Source organism: Hypanus sabinus, chromosome 16 (genome assembly GCF_030144855.1).
Source record: "Hypanus sabinus isolate sHypSab1 chromosome 16, sHypSab1.hap1, whole genome shotgun sequence".
Lineage (NCBI taxonomy): Eukaryota > Metazoa > Chordata > Chondrichthyes > Myliobatiformes > Dasyatidae > Hypanus > Hypanus sabinus.
Genome location: NC_082721.1, coordinates 56,449,001 through 56,465,610, shown reverse-complemented (window position 1 = coordinate 56,465,610; position 16,610 = coordinate 56,449,001). Strand labels below are relative to the sequence as shown.

The 16,610-nt window shown below is 44.9% G+C and overlaps 2 protein-coding genes across 9 annotated transcripts in view; one reads left to right on the top strand and one right to left on the bottom strand.

Moving 5' to 3' along the window:
- Positions 1 to 16,610, top strand: part of LOC132406323 (trichohyalin-like) — a 136,830-nt gene that overhangs the window by 79,204 nt on the left and 41,016 nt on the right. The window lies entirely within an intron of this gene.
- The window catches only part of LOC132406321 (adhesion G protein-coupled receptor E1-like), a 43,909-nt gene that overhangs the window by 8,281 nt on the left and 19,018 nt on the right, over positions 1 to 16,610 (bottom strand). For 6 of the 7 annotated variants that reach the window (XR_009516131.1, XM_059991825.1, XM_059991826.1 and 3 more), the window contains 7 exons: positions 15,764 to 15,938; positions 15,069 to 15,182; positions 13,835 to 14,028; positions 12,999 to 13,166; positions 10,143 to 10,349; positions 8,713 to 8,945; positions 8,276 to 8,342 (listed from right to left, as the gene is read on the bottom strand). Coding sequence is in view for 5 of the 7 variants with exons in the window: in XM_059991825.1 (XP_059847808.1) it covers positions 8,276 to 8,342; positions 8,713 to 8,945; positions 10,143 to 10,349; positions 12,999 to 13,166; positions 13,835 to 14,028; positions 15,069 to 15,182; positions 15,764 to 15,938 (1,158 nt within the window). In the remaining 2 variants the exon portion in view is untranslated. Of the gene's footprint in view, positions 1 to 8,275; positions 8,343 to 8,703; positions 8,946 to 10,142; positions 10,350 to 12,998; positions 13,167 to 13,834; positions 14,029 to 15,068; positions 15,183 to 15,763; positions 15,939 to 16,610 lie in introns of all 7 variants that reach the window. The other variant, XR_009516132.1, reaches the window with a different exon arrangement.

Genomic DNA, 16,610 nt, shown 5'->3' with positions numbered 1-16,610 from the left:
ACAATTAATGAAGGCCAATATACCATATGCCTTCTTAACCTTTTTTAATTTTGCCTTCTTAACCATATTGCTTGCTATTTCCTTGAAGAATTTCAACAGATTTATCAGGCAAGATTTTCCCCTTAAGGAAACCATGCTGATTTTGGCCTATTTTTATCATGTGCCCTCAAGTATGCCAAAATATCATCCTTAATGATGGACTCCAACATCTTCCCCCCCACCACTGAAGTCAAACTAACTGGTATACAATTTCCTTTCTTCTGTCTCCCTCACTTCCTCAAGAGTAGAGTGACATTTGCAGTCCTCTGGAGCCGTTCCAGAATTTAGTGATTCTTCACCTTCCTCCACTATCCAATGAGATAAAACTCCCATTACATTAGCCAATGCTCTGTGGGAGAAGCATCTCTCTCCACTGATCTAGGCGGGTGGCCTCTACCCCTGAAAATATCAAGGATCAACTTTATTCGGCGTATACATATATAAGCGGGGAACCCTGGAGCACATCTTCAGTGGCTGCACAAGGGCACTTGGTGAGGAATGGTACCGATGGAGGTATGATCAGGTCCTGAAGACCATTGCTGAAGCCATCAGCGCAGGAGTTGAATGTGCAAAGTGGTCCTGACCCTCTAAGCAGGCTGTTGCCTTTGTCAGAGCTGGGGAGCAGCCAATAACTACCAGAAGAACATCTACAGGCATCCAGACCTCTGCAAGAGACTGGCAGCTGTTGGTGGACCTCAAGGCAACTGAAGTTCCCCAACCATATCGCAGCCATCACTCTGTGACCAGACATTGTACTTGTGTTCGAGTCTACCAAGCAGGTGGTGATTCTGGAGCTGACAGTCCCATGGGAAGATGGCTTGGAAGAGGCCTTTGAAAGGAAGCTCTTGAAGTATGTAGGACTGGTCAGCAACTGCCAGCAGGCTGTATGGAGAGCACTGTGTCTCCCAGTGGAGGTTGGTTGTAGGGGATTCGCAGCCCATTCCTTGGCCAGAGCCTTCAGCAATTTGGGCATTGAGGGAGAGAGGAAGAGGAGAGCCATCCGCAGTACCACTGATGCAGCAGAGAGGGCCTCAAGATGGCTGTGGTTCAAAAGAGGGGAGCCATGAAGTCATAAGTAGCTAGCCATCTGGACACAAGCTGGGGTCTGATCAGCCCTGGCTGGGTCACCTGGAGGAGGATGTATGATGTTGAAAGACCTGAAACAAAGACCGGTACCATCCCTGGAACCGGATGATTCCAGGAACATCACTGAAGATGTGTCCAAAGGCGTCAGTAGATGTATATACACAACATTCAACAATAATAGCAATTATATAAAAGATAATGTTAGAGGTTAAAGTATGGATATGGAATAAAATTTGCATAAATACAAACCGTTTGTATATAATAGCATGTATTTATAATGTAATCGTTTATAAATTTGCGTAGTGCACTGTGCGGTAATTAGATAGAAGGGTGTGGAGTAGTAACTAGAATAGTGATCAGATTAATTGCCTCAGGGTGATGGTGTGAAGGTTCTGTTTTAATAGCCCTATAGTGCTTTCCATATGCTCTTAAGAGCATATTCTCTTAATATTGGATTCCCTCCAGGTGGGGCAACATCTCTGCATCAACTCTGACCGAAACCTCTCCTCAGAATCTGAAGTGTGTCAGCCTTCTAAACTCTCAATCTTGTACGTTGACCCCTCCACATCAGGACTCTGCTCTGCATCTAATGAGGGTCAATTCCATAAGAATATGACACCCCGAGTAGAGAACCCCTCATCCTTCCCCTCCCCCCACTTCTGACCCCTTAATTCTCCCACTAAAACACACTTTATGATCTTTCCCAGAGCAACGAAGGCAAATGGGATGGTGCATAATTTTAGGGTGACTGGAGGAAGGTATGGGGGGGGGGGGAATGTCAGGTAGTTTTTCTTTTACACAGAGCATGGTGGGTGCCAGAGGTGCAAGTAGAGGCAGATAGGGGTATTTAAGAGACACTTAGGCATGTGGATTATAGAAAAATAGAGGGCGATGCTGGAAGAAAGGATTAGATTTATCTTTGAGAGTAGGTTAAAAGGTCAGCATAACATCATGGACTGAAGGGCCTGTACTGTGTTGTAATGTTCTATGATCGAAACATTCATTTTAGCCAGAATATTGAGCACTAACTGGAGACCCTGTGGTGTGAAGGCAGAAACATGCACACACAGCACATTTTTACGACTGATTGCCCTGCAGCTGAGGGCATGTGTGTTCACCAGGTAGAAGGCAGATGTTTCAGGATATCTCTGAGTGTATCTCCTAGCAGAGCTATGTTGGAAAGTATGGGTGAATAGGCATTCCAGGATCGTGGCCGGGACATCTTTGAGTGCATCTCTCTGCAAAGTCCCATTGGAAAGTGGTGGGTTGAATGAGCACTGTGGGTGGCTCAGATGTACAAGTGTTCTAGTGAGCACAAGACAGAACAGATGAGTGTTTCTGCAGAAGTGGATTCAGGATAGAGTCTGGTTTTTCTGGTGCTAGGGTCTAAGAAGCTCTTGGACAGTTCAGAGCTCAGAGACCTCATCCCTGACCCTGCCTTGTTCAGCTGGATCCTGGACTTCCTGTCAGCAGGTTGTAAGAGTGGGCTTCCTCACCTTCAACCCTCTGGCTTTCAATATAGGAGCCCCTCTCAATACTCTTGCTATGTACTGAGTCCCTTCCTCTGCTCCCTGTATAACCATGACTGTATTGCCACCCACAGCTCTAATATGCTAATTAAATTTGCTGACGACGCCACATTGATTGGCCTTATTTTAAACAATAACGAGGTGGTCGACAGAGAAGAAGTCGTCTCTCTGACACAGTGGTGTCAAGAAAACAACCTCTCCCTTAACGGTGAAAAAACAAAGGAGCTGGTTGTGGATTACAGGAGGAATGGAGATGGGCTAACCCCTATTGACATCAATGGATCTGGGGTTGATAGGGTTAATAGCTTTAAGTTCCTTGGCATTCACATCACCGAGGAACTCGTGGTCTGTATACATCAGCTGTGTGGTGAAAAAGGCACCTCAGGCTGTTGAAGTTTGGTATGGGCCCCCAAATCCTAAGAACTTTCCACAGGGGCATAATTGAGAGCATCCTGACTGGCTGTATCACTGCCTAGTATGGGAACTGTACCTCCCTTAATTGCAGGACTCTGCAGAGAGTAATGCAGACGGCCCAGTGCATCTGTAGTTGTGAGCTTTCCATGATTCAGGACATTTACAAGGACAGGTGTGTAAAAAGGGCTCAGGATCATTGGGGACCTGAGTCACCCCAATACAATCTAATTCGGCTGCTACCATCCAGGAAACACTACTGCAGCAAAAAAGACAGCACCAGCAGGCTCCAGGACAGTTTCTTCCACCAGACCATCAGACTGATAAACTCTCATTGATTTGCATGTACTCTATATTACATTGACTGTTCTATTTATTATAAATTATTATACATAAATATTATTTATTTTGGTATATATGATTACCTGGATAGATAGGACCTGATTAGGAACAGTCAACATGGATTTGTGCGTGGAAGGTCATGTTTGACAAATCTTATTGAATTTTTTGAAGAGGTTACTAGGAAAGTTGACGAGGGTAAAGCAGTGGATGTTGTCTATATGGACTTCTGTAAGGCCTTTGACAAGCTTCTGCATGGAAGGTTAGTTAGGAAGGTTCAATTGTTAGGTATTAATATTGAAGTAGTAAAATGGATTCAACAGTGGCTAGATGGGAGATGCCAGAGCATAGTGGTGGATAACTATTAGTCAGGTTGGAGGCCAGTGACTAGTGGTGTGCCTCAGGGATCTATACTGGGTCCAATGTTGTTTGTCATATACATTAATGATCTGGATGATGGAGTGGTAAATTGGATTAGTAAGTATGCAGATGATACTAAGATAGGTGGCATTGTGGATAATGAAGTAGGTTTTCAAAGCTTGCAGAGAGATTTAGGCCAGTTAGAAGAGTGGGCTGAACGATGGCAAATGGAGTTTAACGCTGGTAAGTGTGAAGTGCTACATTTTGATAGGAATAATCCAAATAGGACATTCATGGTAAATGGTAGGGCATTGAAGAATGCAGTAGAACAGAGTGATCTGGGAATAATGGTGCATAGTTCCCTGAAGGTGGAATCTCATGTGGATAGGGTGGTGAAGAAAGCTTTTGGGATGTTGGCCTTTATAAATCAGAGCATTGAGTATAAGAGTTGGGATGTAATGTTAAAATTGTACAAGGCATTGGTAAGGCCAAATTGGAGTATTGTGTACAGTTCTGGTCACCAAATTACAGGAAAGATGGCAACAAAATAGAGAGAGTACAGAGAAGATTTACTAGAATGTTACCTGGGTTTCAGCACCTAAGGTACAGAGAAAGGCTGAACAAGTTAGGTCTTTATTCTTTGGAGCGTAGAAGGTTGAGGGGACTTGATAGAAGTATTTAAAATTATGAGGGGGGTAGATAGAGTTAACATGGATAGGCTTTTTCTATTGAGAGTAGGGGAGATTCAAACAAGAGAACATGAGTTGAGAGTTAGGGGACAAAAGTTTAGGGGTAACACGAGGGTGAATTTCTTTACTTAGAGAGTTGTAGCTGTGTGGAGTGAGTTTCCAGTAGAAGTGGTAGAGGCAAGTTTGATATTGTCATTAAAGTAAAATTGGATAGGTATATGGACAGGAAAGGAATGGAGGGTTATGGGCTGAGTGCAGTTCAGTGGGACTAGGTGAGAGTAAGCATTCAGCACGGACTAGAAGGGCCGAGATGGCCTGTTTCTGTGCTGTAATTGTTATATGGTTTATAAGTTACTATCATTGCACGTTTAGACAGAGACGTAACGTAAAGATTATTACTCCTGCATGTGAAGGATGTAAGAAATAAAGTCAATTCAATTCAGTTACAGGACATTCTAAAGCGGGCAGGTAAACAGCCAGAGATTGGGGTCCACTTTGGAATCAAATGAAGGGAATGGGTAAGTGTTGGTGTGATGGACCAAAGGGCCTAGATCCATCCTGTACAGCTCCAGTTGAGGGGTAGGTATTGTTCTTTTAAACTGCTTTGTTTTGGAGATCTTTTGTGTCTAGAAACATAGAAAACCTACAGCACAATACAGGCCCTTTGGCCCACAAGCTGTGCCGAATGTGTTCCTACCTTAGAAATTACCTCGGGTTACACATAGCCCTCTATTTTTCTAAGCTCCATATACCTATTCAGGAGTCACTTAAAGGACCCTATCGTAGCCACTTCCACCGCCGTTGCCGGCAGCCCATTCCACACACTCACCATTCTCTGTTAAAAATAAAACACTTGCCTCTGACATCTCCTCTCTACCTACTTCCAAGCACCTTTCAACTGTGTCCTCTCATGCTAGCCATTTCAGCCCTGGGAAAAAGCCTCTGACTATCCACACGATCAATGCCTCTCATCATCTACACCTCTCTTCCTCCGTCACTCCAAGGAGAAAAGGCCGTGTTCACTCAACCTAATCTCATAAGGCATGCTCCCCAATCCAGGCAACATCCTTATAAATCTCCACTGCACCCTTTTTATAGTTTTCACATCCTTCCTGTAGTGAGGCGACCAGAACTGAGCACAGTACTCCAAGTGGTGTCTGACCAGGGTCCTATATAGCTGCAACATTACCTCTCGGCTCTTAAACTCAATCCCACGATTGATGAAGGCCAATGCTCTATATGCCTTCTTAAACACAAAATCAACCTGCGCAGCAGCTTTGAGTATCCTATGGACTCAGACGCCAAGATCCTTCTTATCCTCCACTCTGCCAAGAGTCTTAACATTATTACTATATTCTGCTATCATATTTGACCTACCAAAATGAACTACTTCACACTTATCTGGGTTGAACTCCATCTGCCACTTCTCAATCCAGTTTTGCATCCAATCAATGTCCCGCTGTAGCCTCCAACAGCCCTCCACACTATCCACAACACCCCCAACCTTTGCATCAGCAGCAAATTTACTAACCCACCCCTCCACTTCCTCATCCAGGTCATTCATAAAAATCACAGAGTAGGGGTACCAGAACAGATCCCTGAGACACCCCACTGGTCACTGACTTCCATGCAGAATGTGACCTGTCTACAACCACTCTTTGCCTTCTGTGGACAAGACAGTTCTACTTCCACAAAACAATGTCCCTTGGATACCAGGCCTCCTTACTTTCTCAATAAGCCTTCATGGGGTACCTTATCAAATGGCTTGCTGAAATCCATATACACTACATCTACTGCTCTACCTTCATCAATATGTTTAGTCACATCCTCAAAAAATTCAATCAGGCTCATAAGGCACGACCTGTCTTTGACAAAGCCATGCTGACTATTCCTAATCATATTATGCCTCTCCAAATGTTCATAAATCCTGCCTCCCAGGGTCTTCTCCATCAGATTTCCAACCACTGAAGTAAGACTCACTGGTCTATAATTTCCTGGGCTATCTCTACTCCCTTTCTTGAATAAGGGAGCAACATCTGCAACCCTCCAATCTTTCAGAACCTCTCCTATCCTCATTCATGATGCAAAGATCATCGCCAGAGGCTCAGCACTCTCCTCTCTCGCCTCCCACAGTAGCCTGAAGTACATCTCGTCCGGTCCCGGTGACTTATCCAAGTTGATGCTTTCCAAAAGCTCCAGCACATCCTCTTTCTTAATATCTACATGCTCAAGATTTTCAAGCTGCTGTAAGTCATCCCTACAATTGCCAAGATCCTTTTCCGTAGTGAATACTGAAGGAAAGTATTCATTAGATACCTCTGCTATCTCCTCCAGTTGTATACACACTTCTCCACGGTTGCACTTGATTAGTCCTATTCTCTCATGTCATATCCTCTTGCTCTTCACATACTTGTAGAATGCCTTGGGATTTTCCTTAATCCTGTCTGCCAACGCCTTCTCATGGGCACTTCTGGTTCTCCTAATTTAATTCTTAAGCTCCTTCCTGCTAGCATTTATAATTTCCCAGATCTCTATCATTACCTAGTTTTTTTTAAATCTTTCGTAAACTCTTCCTTTCTTCTTGACCACAGTACACCACGGTTCCTGTACTCTACCATCCTTTCCCTGTCTCATTGGAATGTATCCATGCAGAACTCCACCCAAATATCCCCTGAACATTTGCCACATCTCTTCCGTACGTTTCCCTGAGAACATCTGTTTCCAATTTATGTTTCCAAGTTCCTGCCTGATAGCCTCAAGTTCCCCTTTGAACGCTTTCCTAACTTGTCTGTTCTTATCCCTCTCCAAAGCTACGGTAAAGGAGATAGAATTGTGATCACTATGTCCAAAATGCTGTCTCACTGAGAGATCTGACACCTGACCTGGTTCATTTCCCAATACCAGATCAAGTACAGCCTCTTCCCTTGTAGGCTTGTCTACATATTGTGTCAAAAAACCTTCCTGAACACTCCTAACATACTCCACCCAACCCCTTGCTCTTGGGGCATGCCAATCAATATTTGGAAAATTAAAATCTCCCACCACTACAACCCTGTTGTTATTACACCTTTCCAGAATCTGTCTCCCTAATTGCTCCTCGATGTCCCTGTTACTATTGAGTGGTCTATATAAAAAAAAACACCCAATAGAGTTATTGACTCCTTACTGTTCCCAACTTCCTCCCACAGAGACTCCGTAGACAAACCCTCCATGACTTCTTCCTTTTCTGCTTTCGTGAAACTATCTCTGATCAACAGTGCCACACCCCAACTTCTTTTGCCTCCCTCCTTGTCCTTTCGGAAACATCTAAAGCCTGGCACTGGAAATAACCATTCCTGCCCCTGAGCCATCCACGTCTCTGCAATGGCCACAACATCATAGCTTCAAGTACTGATCATCCTCCAAGCTCATCCGCTTTGTTCATAATACTCCTTGCGCTAAAATAGACACATCTTAAACCATCAGTCTGAGCGCATCCCTTCTCTATCACTTGCCTATCTTCTCTCTCACACTGTCACCAAGCTTTCTCTATTTGTGAGCTAACTGCCTCTTCCTCCATCTCTTCGGTTTGGTTCCCACCACCCCAAGTTTGTTGGTAAACTTCCCTAAGGGGCAGTGTTCTCTATCCCCAGGAGTGACAGCTTCAATCTAGTGTCACTGAAGTCAGGACAAGACCCCTCATCTCCACGCCAGAGGCAGTCAGGAATTGGTTATCAGAGAGATTGTCAAATGAACAATCAAAAATTTAATTGTGAAATTCTTTGTAAAAAGATATTCAGTGAAAAATAATCAGTCAATATCAGGAATTTAAGAAGTAATTACCAAAATGAAGAAGTAAACCGGGCCCAGGAAGCTCCAGGCAAAACCATTCTCCACCTGTAACCAGCAGCTAAAATTGAAAGAGAAATATGTTGAGGAAAAGTGGTTAGAATTCATTGATATCAAATAAATCTATGAGCTTGAGGAGCTGCTTTCAGTTAACATTTGGCCACTTAACATCTCATTAAAGGGGAAACTTCCCAAGCCCAGAGTGGCTGAGGATTCCTATCTCCCAGTCCTACAAATGGGCACGTCTCCCTGGACTGGCCCAATAGACACGAGAGTGTCGTGGATCTAGTTCCTTCTGAAGTTTGGGCTGGCATGTTCGTTGCTCATGCTCTGCCATTTGATGGAGGCAGAGATAGTCAGAGCTTGTGTTAGCATGAGCTGGGGCAGAGAGTAATTATCAGAGCCAGGGAAGAATAAATCACCACATTTACTTCCGCTCCGATCCATATCCATTAGGGTATATTACTGCAGAGATGGCCACTATCAGCGCAGGGCTTCCATATCCCAGAGGGTAGATGAACTTCCCCAACTGGCTGGAATTAGACACTCTCATCTTCCTGAGGTTCCTGACCATCAGATACAGCTGAGTTGACTCCAAACTCATCCAAGTGAAGGCCACCAGAAACAAATAATGTAAGCACCCAGCGACAATACCACACATTGCCTGCAAAACAAACAGACACACAAAAGTCAGACATAAGAGGGGATGGAGGAGTTCCCTTGGGTTGTGCCACCTTTCTATTGGTGTTTGTCCTGACCTCCATGTGTTTAATGTCATCATCTGACAGTAATGTTCCAAGTACCATTTCACCTCCAGTTTCAAAGGCCCTTTGGCGGAAGACTGAATATCTAACACCCTAATTGATCATTACCCTGTCTAACTTTACTTTTGGAGTCAGCTTAGCGTGTGTGGTGCAGCAGGTAAAACACTAAGAAGTGTGGAAGAATTGCAGGATCTAGGAATACAGATTCCTTGAAAGTGGTGTCATAGGTATATAGGGTCATAAAGAGAGATTGGCTTTCATAAATTGGAACAACGAGTACAGAAGTAAAGATGCTACAATGAAGTTGCACAAGGCATTGGTGAGGCCAAATTTGGAATATTGTGTGCAGTCCTACGCATGGGAGAGGTATCAGTAAGATTGAAAGAGTACAGAGAAAATTTAGAAGGAGATTGCCAGGACTTGAGGACCTGAGTAATAAGGAAAGGTTGAACATATTATGACTTTGTTTCTTGGAGTGTAGCAGAATAAGGGAAGACTTGATAGAGGTATACAAAATTATGAGGGGTATATATAGGGAAAGTACAAGCAATGTATTTCCACTGAGGTTGGTTGACACTGGAGGTCATAGGTTTAGGGTTAAAGGTGAAATATTTAATGGGAACCTGAGGAGGTAATCTTCATTCAAATGGTATTGTAAATTTAAAATAAGCTGCCTGTGGAAGTGATGGATGTAGATCAATTGCAACATTTAAGATTAGTTTGAATAAGTACTTGGATGGGAGGGGTGTGAGGGCTATGTCCATGTGCGGGTTAATAGGACCAGACAGGAAGACAGGTAAGTACAAACTAGATGTGATGAAGAGCCTATTTCCATGCTGGAATGCTTTTATGACTTCAGCAACCCAGATTCGATCCCAACTACTAGCGATACACGTGTGGAGCTTACATGCTCTCCCTGATTAGTTAGTTAGTTAGTCCTGATGAAATTGTGATAATGATGGTACACCAGAGGATCTCATGGGTAATTCCCACCATTTCATCACTTTGTTAGTGGAGTAAACAACCATTAACACAGCTTCACTAGCAAGGACATGCGCGTCACCTGGTTGATGTTGACTTTGACCCCAGTATCTCACCCGGTTGACAGTCCTGTTGATTCCCACCAGGAAGAGCAGCTCAGCCAGGAAGAGGCTGAGGCACAGGTGTGTGTGGGTGGTGCTCACTGCGTTCCTGGCCTGTGAGCAAAGGGTGAAGGTGGCGAGGGCGGAGAGCAGACACACCAGTGATATCGGGATCCCAATGAAGGTAATCACTGAGAGGCAGTCCTGCGAATAGCCCTGTAGCTGTGGAAGGAAGTGATGGGTTAGGGCAGCAGATGTTTCAGTGAGTGGTCTTGAGCTGAAGGTCCTTGACCTACCCATGGTTCCCTCACTCTCCCCAACGTCTGATTGATACCACAAATCAACAGTAGCTTAAACCATCTTCCTGCTTTTCACCACAACTCTCCCCTTCCCCCACCAGTGGGGCAGTTACACATCACACAGACACAGGCAGAGTTACCACATCTGTCACTGTTGCGCCATTCCCCGTGCTGGAGAACTTGTCAAGTTGTTTAGTAAAGGAAGGTTTATAATAAGTGTGCAGTATTTAGGTATACAAAATTATGATAGGTATATATAGGTTAAATGCAAACAAGCTTCTTCCACTGAGGTTGGGTGAGAATGAATGGAACTAGAGGTCATAGGTTAAGGGTGAAAACGGAAATATTTAAGGGGAACCCTTGGGGGAACTTCACTCAGAAGGTGGTACTAGTGTGGAACCAGCTACCAGTGAAGTGCAGGATGTGGTACAGATTTCTACATTTAAAATATGGGAGGGGCATGGAGTATTATCGTTCAAGGTGCGGGTTGATAGGACTAGACAGAATAACAGTTCAGCACAGGCTAGATGGGCTAAAGGTCTACTTCTGTGCTATAGTTCTCTATGACTCTGTGTTCCAGGTGAGTGCTCACTGTGTCCACTAACTCCACTGGAGACCAAAGGAAGACATACAGCCCAGTGGGGTCCAGTGCACACTGAAAGGTACGGTAACTGTTTTGAACTTGAAATTAGATAAAGAAGGAACAAGAAAAAATACAGAGAAAGAGGAAAGGAGTTGGGGTGGGGGTTTGGGTAGTGATTGTTAGATCATGTAATAAAGCTGGCACAGTTCTATGGGAGGAGAGGAGGGTGGCCATTGGGTCACTGGGAGAGGGCTGTCACAGTTCCATGGGGGAGCAGAGGAACGTAATCATTCTGAGTTAGTTTGTCCAGAAGAAGTGAGTGTGCCTTCCAATTTGACCATATAATCAGAGAACAAACTAAGCTTAACTCTCCCGCTCGGAACCCAATCGTATGCAGTAGGAGCTGGCCGTAGAATCATACAGCACGGAAACAGGCCTTTTGGCCCAATTTATCCATCTTAACACATCAAAGCTAGTCCCATTTGCCTATGTCTGGTCTATATCTGTCTAAGCCTTTTCTATCCATGTACATGCCAAATGGCTTTCAAATGTAATTGTACCCATTTCTACCATTTCCTCTGGTGGCTTCGTTCCATAAACCCACCTCATTGTGAAAAGCCTCTCCCTCAGGTCTCCTTTAAATCTCTCCCCTCTCACCTTTATATGGTTATAAAAGTTTCAGACTCTCTATCTTGGGGAAATAGTTGTGATCATCCATCTTATCTACACCCTTCATGGTTTTATTAACCTCTACAACATCACTTCTTAGTCTCTTGCTCTCCAGGGAGAACAGTCCCAGCTGGTGTAATCTCTCCATATCACTCAAACCCTCCAGTTCTGGCAACTTTCATGTGAATCTTGTTTGCACCCTCTCTGGGTTCATCACATCCTCCCCACAGCTGGGCAGCCAGAATGGCACCTATATTCCAGGTATGGTCTCACTGTTGTACTCAATGGCCCCTCCGATATAAGCATGCATGCCTGTGTATCCTTCACCACCTGGTCTACCTGTGTTTCCACTTTCAGGGAACTATGTTCAAAGTAAATGTATACCATATACAATCTTGAGATTCCTTGCATGTGGCCACAAAACCAAGAAACATAGTAGAGTCCACAGAAACCTCACACAACCAAGACTGACAAATATTCAAGGTGTAAGAAAAGAATAAATCATGTAAACAATAAAAACTAAACAAACAATACATAGAAAATGAACCGCAGAGTCCCTGAAAGCAAGTCCACAACCATGAAGCCTTACCCTCTGGGTCTCCCTGTTATATAAGACTCCCCAGATCCCTGCTATTCACTATGTAAGTCCTGTCCTGGTATAACTTCCCAAAATGTACCACTTTACACTTCTTTCCAAACTTCCTGAATCCGGTCCTTAGGAGAAGGACAAGGCAAAGATGCTCAGGGAAGATTTTTTTCTGTAGAAGTGAATCCGGGACACTAGGAAGTTGCTGAGCTCCTTGAAACTACTCAAAGGGATTGCTCCAGTCAGTGTTTGGGGGTGGATCTACTTGTAGTTTAATGTGTCCCTGGGTGAGAGTATGCCTGCCAGTATATGCACATAATCTTCACAGACTGCGCTGGTGACTACCTAAGCTCAGCCTGGTTTGTCAGACATGCTTTGTCTTCACCATCAATGTGCACTCTCTTCCTACTTCCCAGTACATATTGCTGGAGGTTTGTCGCACTATTTGTTGCCCATCACTTGCCCCACTGTTGGCTGAATCAAAGGTGGATGCTCTCAAGAATATGGATCTTAAGGTAGTATATGGTGATATATTTATACTTTGATAATAAATTTACTTTGAACTGTCCCTGATGACAGATTGACAGTCAGTATACGCCCAGTAACCCCTGGCAGCTCCTGACATTACTTTGTAAAACAAATGTTTGCTTCCTTCCTTGCATTTGCTTCTCAGTTGTTGTGTATCACTCAGGCTCTGAAAGGGGAGTGACTCGTAGGGAAGGACAAACACGCACCTGCTTGTTGAAGGACATCAGGATGGCAAAGCTGGACAAGTGCTGGCATTGGCAGGTCGTGTGACTAAAGTTGGATTGTATCAGTTCACAGCCGCTCATGGACCAGTAACTCCCTATCGGGGTGTGGTTCCAGTACACACAGGACAATCTCCCAGCAGTGGTCCCTACCTGCAGAACATGATTTGACACAGTCAGCTCTTGTCCAGCTCTGGATGGTGACTTAAGGTGGAATTGACATGAAGGGGAGGTATGGAGAGCAGAATGACAGTTACTGATCAGTTGTTTGATGGTGCACAGTAAGATTGTTGTTTCAAAGGCCCCACTTTCAGACAAAGCAGTATCTTCAAGTCTGATGTTCCAGTCTCAGGTGCTGCCCTAGAGGAGGTAAAACAGGCCTTTTCATACAAATATCCCATTGTAAAGCCTCCATGTTACAGTGTGGACCCCAGAATTGGGCACAACACTCCAGCAATTCCAGTCAATAACACTCACCTTCTATTCCTGATGTATTTAATTGAATTTAAGATCCTCTACTGCAGCATTTTTGATGATCAGGCAATCCAGAGCAGCGAATACAAAATGCTGGAGGAACTCAGCAGGTTGGAGTGGAAAAACAGTTGATATTTCAGGCTGAAACCCTGGAAGAGGGGGGAGGAATACAAGCTTGACAGGTGATAATTGGACTGATTTTCTCTTTCCAAAGATGCGCCTGACCTGCTGTGTTCCTCCAGTATTTTGTGTGTGTGGCCTTGATCGATAACTGCCCTGGGCATTAAGTTACATTCAATGTACCAGGTGCTTGGTTGTACTGAGCTGATCTTGCTAATCTCACAAACCTCTTTATGTTTCAAGACAAAGTTTACAACCACAGAAAAGTTGGTTCTGGGTGAGAATTCCAGAGCAGCTGAAACTACTTTAGAGTGGAGTTGAACATTGTCCTGAAGATCTCCGCTCTCTTTGTCTTTATAGCATGCTCCCTGCAGCACTGGATCCAGATTGTTGTATACGATGAAAGCAAGCACAGCAGAACCTGGGAGAAGGAGAAGAAGTCAATCAGGAAACACTGGGTGGAAGTGAGGATGTACCATTAGAGAGGAAACAGTGGAAACTCACTTTGATTCTCCCACAGCTCACATCACACACCTGACCTCTATCCAAAACCCTCATCATACACCTGATCCCTCCCACAGTACTTATCATACAGCAGACCCCACCCAACCCCACCTGAAGCAGTCCCTCTTTCTTATAATTTCTCCCTGAGGTGTCCATCAGTGTATCCTCTCACCCACTCCTTGGAAAGTAGCACTACCACCTACAGGTTTCCCTCCTTGTCACACACCATCCTGCCGTGGAAGTGTATCAGCAGCCTTACATCATCTAAGTTTCAGAGCTCCTTCTCCAATAGAGAAGTATCTACTCCAAATGGACCATAGCAGTTCATGGGTGCAGCTTACCCCCACAATCTCAAGGAGTTGCCACCAGACTACATCTCCACATGGGGGGGGGGGTATAGGGGCTGTGGTCTGGTGGGCCTACAGCAGGGACTAGGTGGGCCAAAGAGCTTGTTTCTGTGTTGTGGTACCCTATGATTCTTATGACATTTTTGTGAAAAGGCAAGCAGGATTGTGGAATTTGGTCTTGAACAGGTTCAATAACCTCTCATTCATGGTACATCCCTGTTAGATTGTCTGGAACATGGTCCACATTATCCTTAGTGAGGAAGAGCTTAGATAGTTAAGTTCACCAGCGGAACTTTGGTTGTCTGGGACAAAAGCACGTGACTGAGATAATAAAGATACTTGGATAAAATGAACTTGACATCGGAACTGAACAAGAGCTGATAAACTGAGCAGTGACTATGGTAGGCCCCCCCTGCACTGCCATGGGCAGTCTAGTTGTCCCTAAATGCTGCACGAACAAATGTGAAGTGAGGAGGTGAGGCTGTAATCTACGGCCTGGAGTGGAGATAAACACTGACCCTCCCCATCTGGAGCCAGGAGAGACAGTGTGGACTTCTGAGGATGTGAGAAAGGGAGGCTGTGCCTTGTGGAGAGGGAGCAGAAAGGGTACCTTTCCCAAAGGTGTTGTTGGCTGTCGTCCATAAAACCTCCAGGGCATTGTCCTTGGCTTGTAGCTGTATACCATCAGCACTGCGGGAGCTGTCCACACGAATAACCTGGAGTTCTAAGAGTGAAACTAATGAGTAGAAGCCTCTTCCATTCTCAGGAACTTAATTCCTATGTCCCAGTAATAGCCTAGCCTGGGAGCAATGACCTTCTGCTACTTGGACAACAAACCTTAGCAGGAATGAAGAAATTACTCTTGAAACCCCACCCTCTGTGTGCTGGTGAGGCTGGAGCTGAGCCTTGTTCTCATTTACCAGGCATCACACTCCCTCCTCCCTTCCTTTGTTCCCCACTGTGTCATTCCCATCCCCTCATCCATTGATTGATGTCCAACCCCTGTGGATCACTGGCACACAGCTGACAAGGGCTGCCTCTCCCAAGCAGTCTCTATTTGTCAGTCATTTCTCTTCCTAGTATTGCACAGCACAATTTGAGGCCTTTCAGCCCATTTTCCACATGACGGCCATTTATTCTCCCTCTTTTCTCCAGAGCCCACCGCTTTTATTTGGGGGTAATACTGAGCCCTAAACTGTATGATGGCTCCACCAACATGAGGAAGGACTTTCAGTGGCTTGGTGTTTTTGGTTATGCTCTCCCCTTGTGCTGCAGGTGCTGGGAATTGGTGCTGTGCAGCTTTACCCATTTCTTGGCTGGGCATGGCCATCACTTGGTCCAGGGCTGAGGTCAACCCCAGTGTGACAGCCACTCTCTCCACCGCCATCAGGATACTGGAGGCTGAATTTATCCGCTCATCCTGCCTCATGCCCACCAGTGGGAAGTCCTCCATCAGCAGTTGAGTGATGTATCGAACATCCTGTGCAAAGAGGTGAAAGACAAGAGCCATGATTCAGAGTGAGCAGAGTGAGATTTTCTTTGACATCTAGTGCCTATGGAGTGGGACACGTGGTGTGTTCACTCGTGTCCCATATAGGTTGAGACACTTTAACCACTTGGCTCCAGGCTGAGTTCTCGCCTCTTCTACTTCTCTCCACAGGATCTGGGAGGGAACATCCTTCAGGGCTCTTTTCCCTGGGATGAGACCCACCACAAAATACACCTAATCACAAAAGTTTCTGCAGATGCTGAAAAGCCAGAGGAAAACACACAAAATGCTGGAGGAACTCAGTCGGTTGTGCAGCATCTGTGGAGGGGAAGAAACGGTCAGTGTTACAGGCAGAGACCCTTCATCAGGATCATCTGAGTTTGTCTAAAGCTTGGAAATGGTCAAAACCCAAATGGGATTTTTGGCCAAGTGACAAACATTGTTTCCTGTGTTTCTCTTCCACAGTGAACATCCGTGATTGCTTTCAAAGGACTTCAGACTGCTTTACGCCATTGAGCTCTCCTGCATTCAATGCAGGGAGGTAGTTTCAGGCACTATCCCCCATTAATATTTCATTTGCAAAAGGGAACAGTTGATCACTCATTAGCGCGGCAAGTCTGTTGGGTGAGGCAGGACAAACAGCTGGTTTACCTCCCCATACTG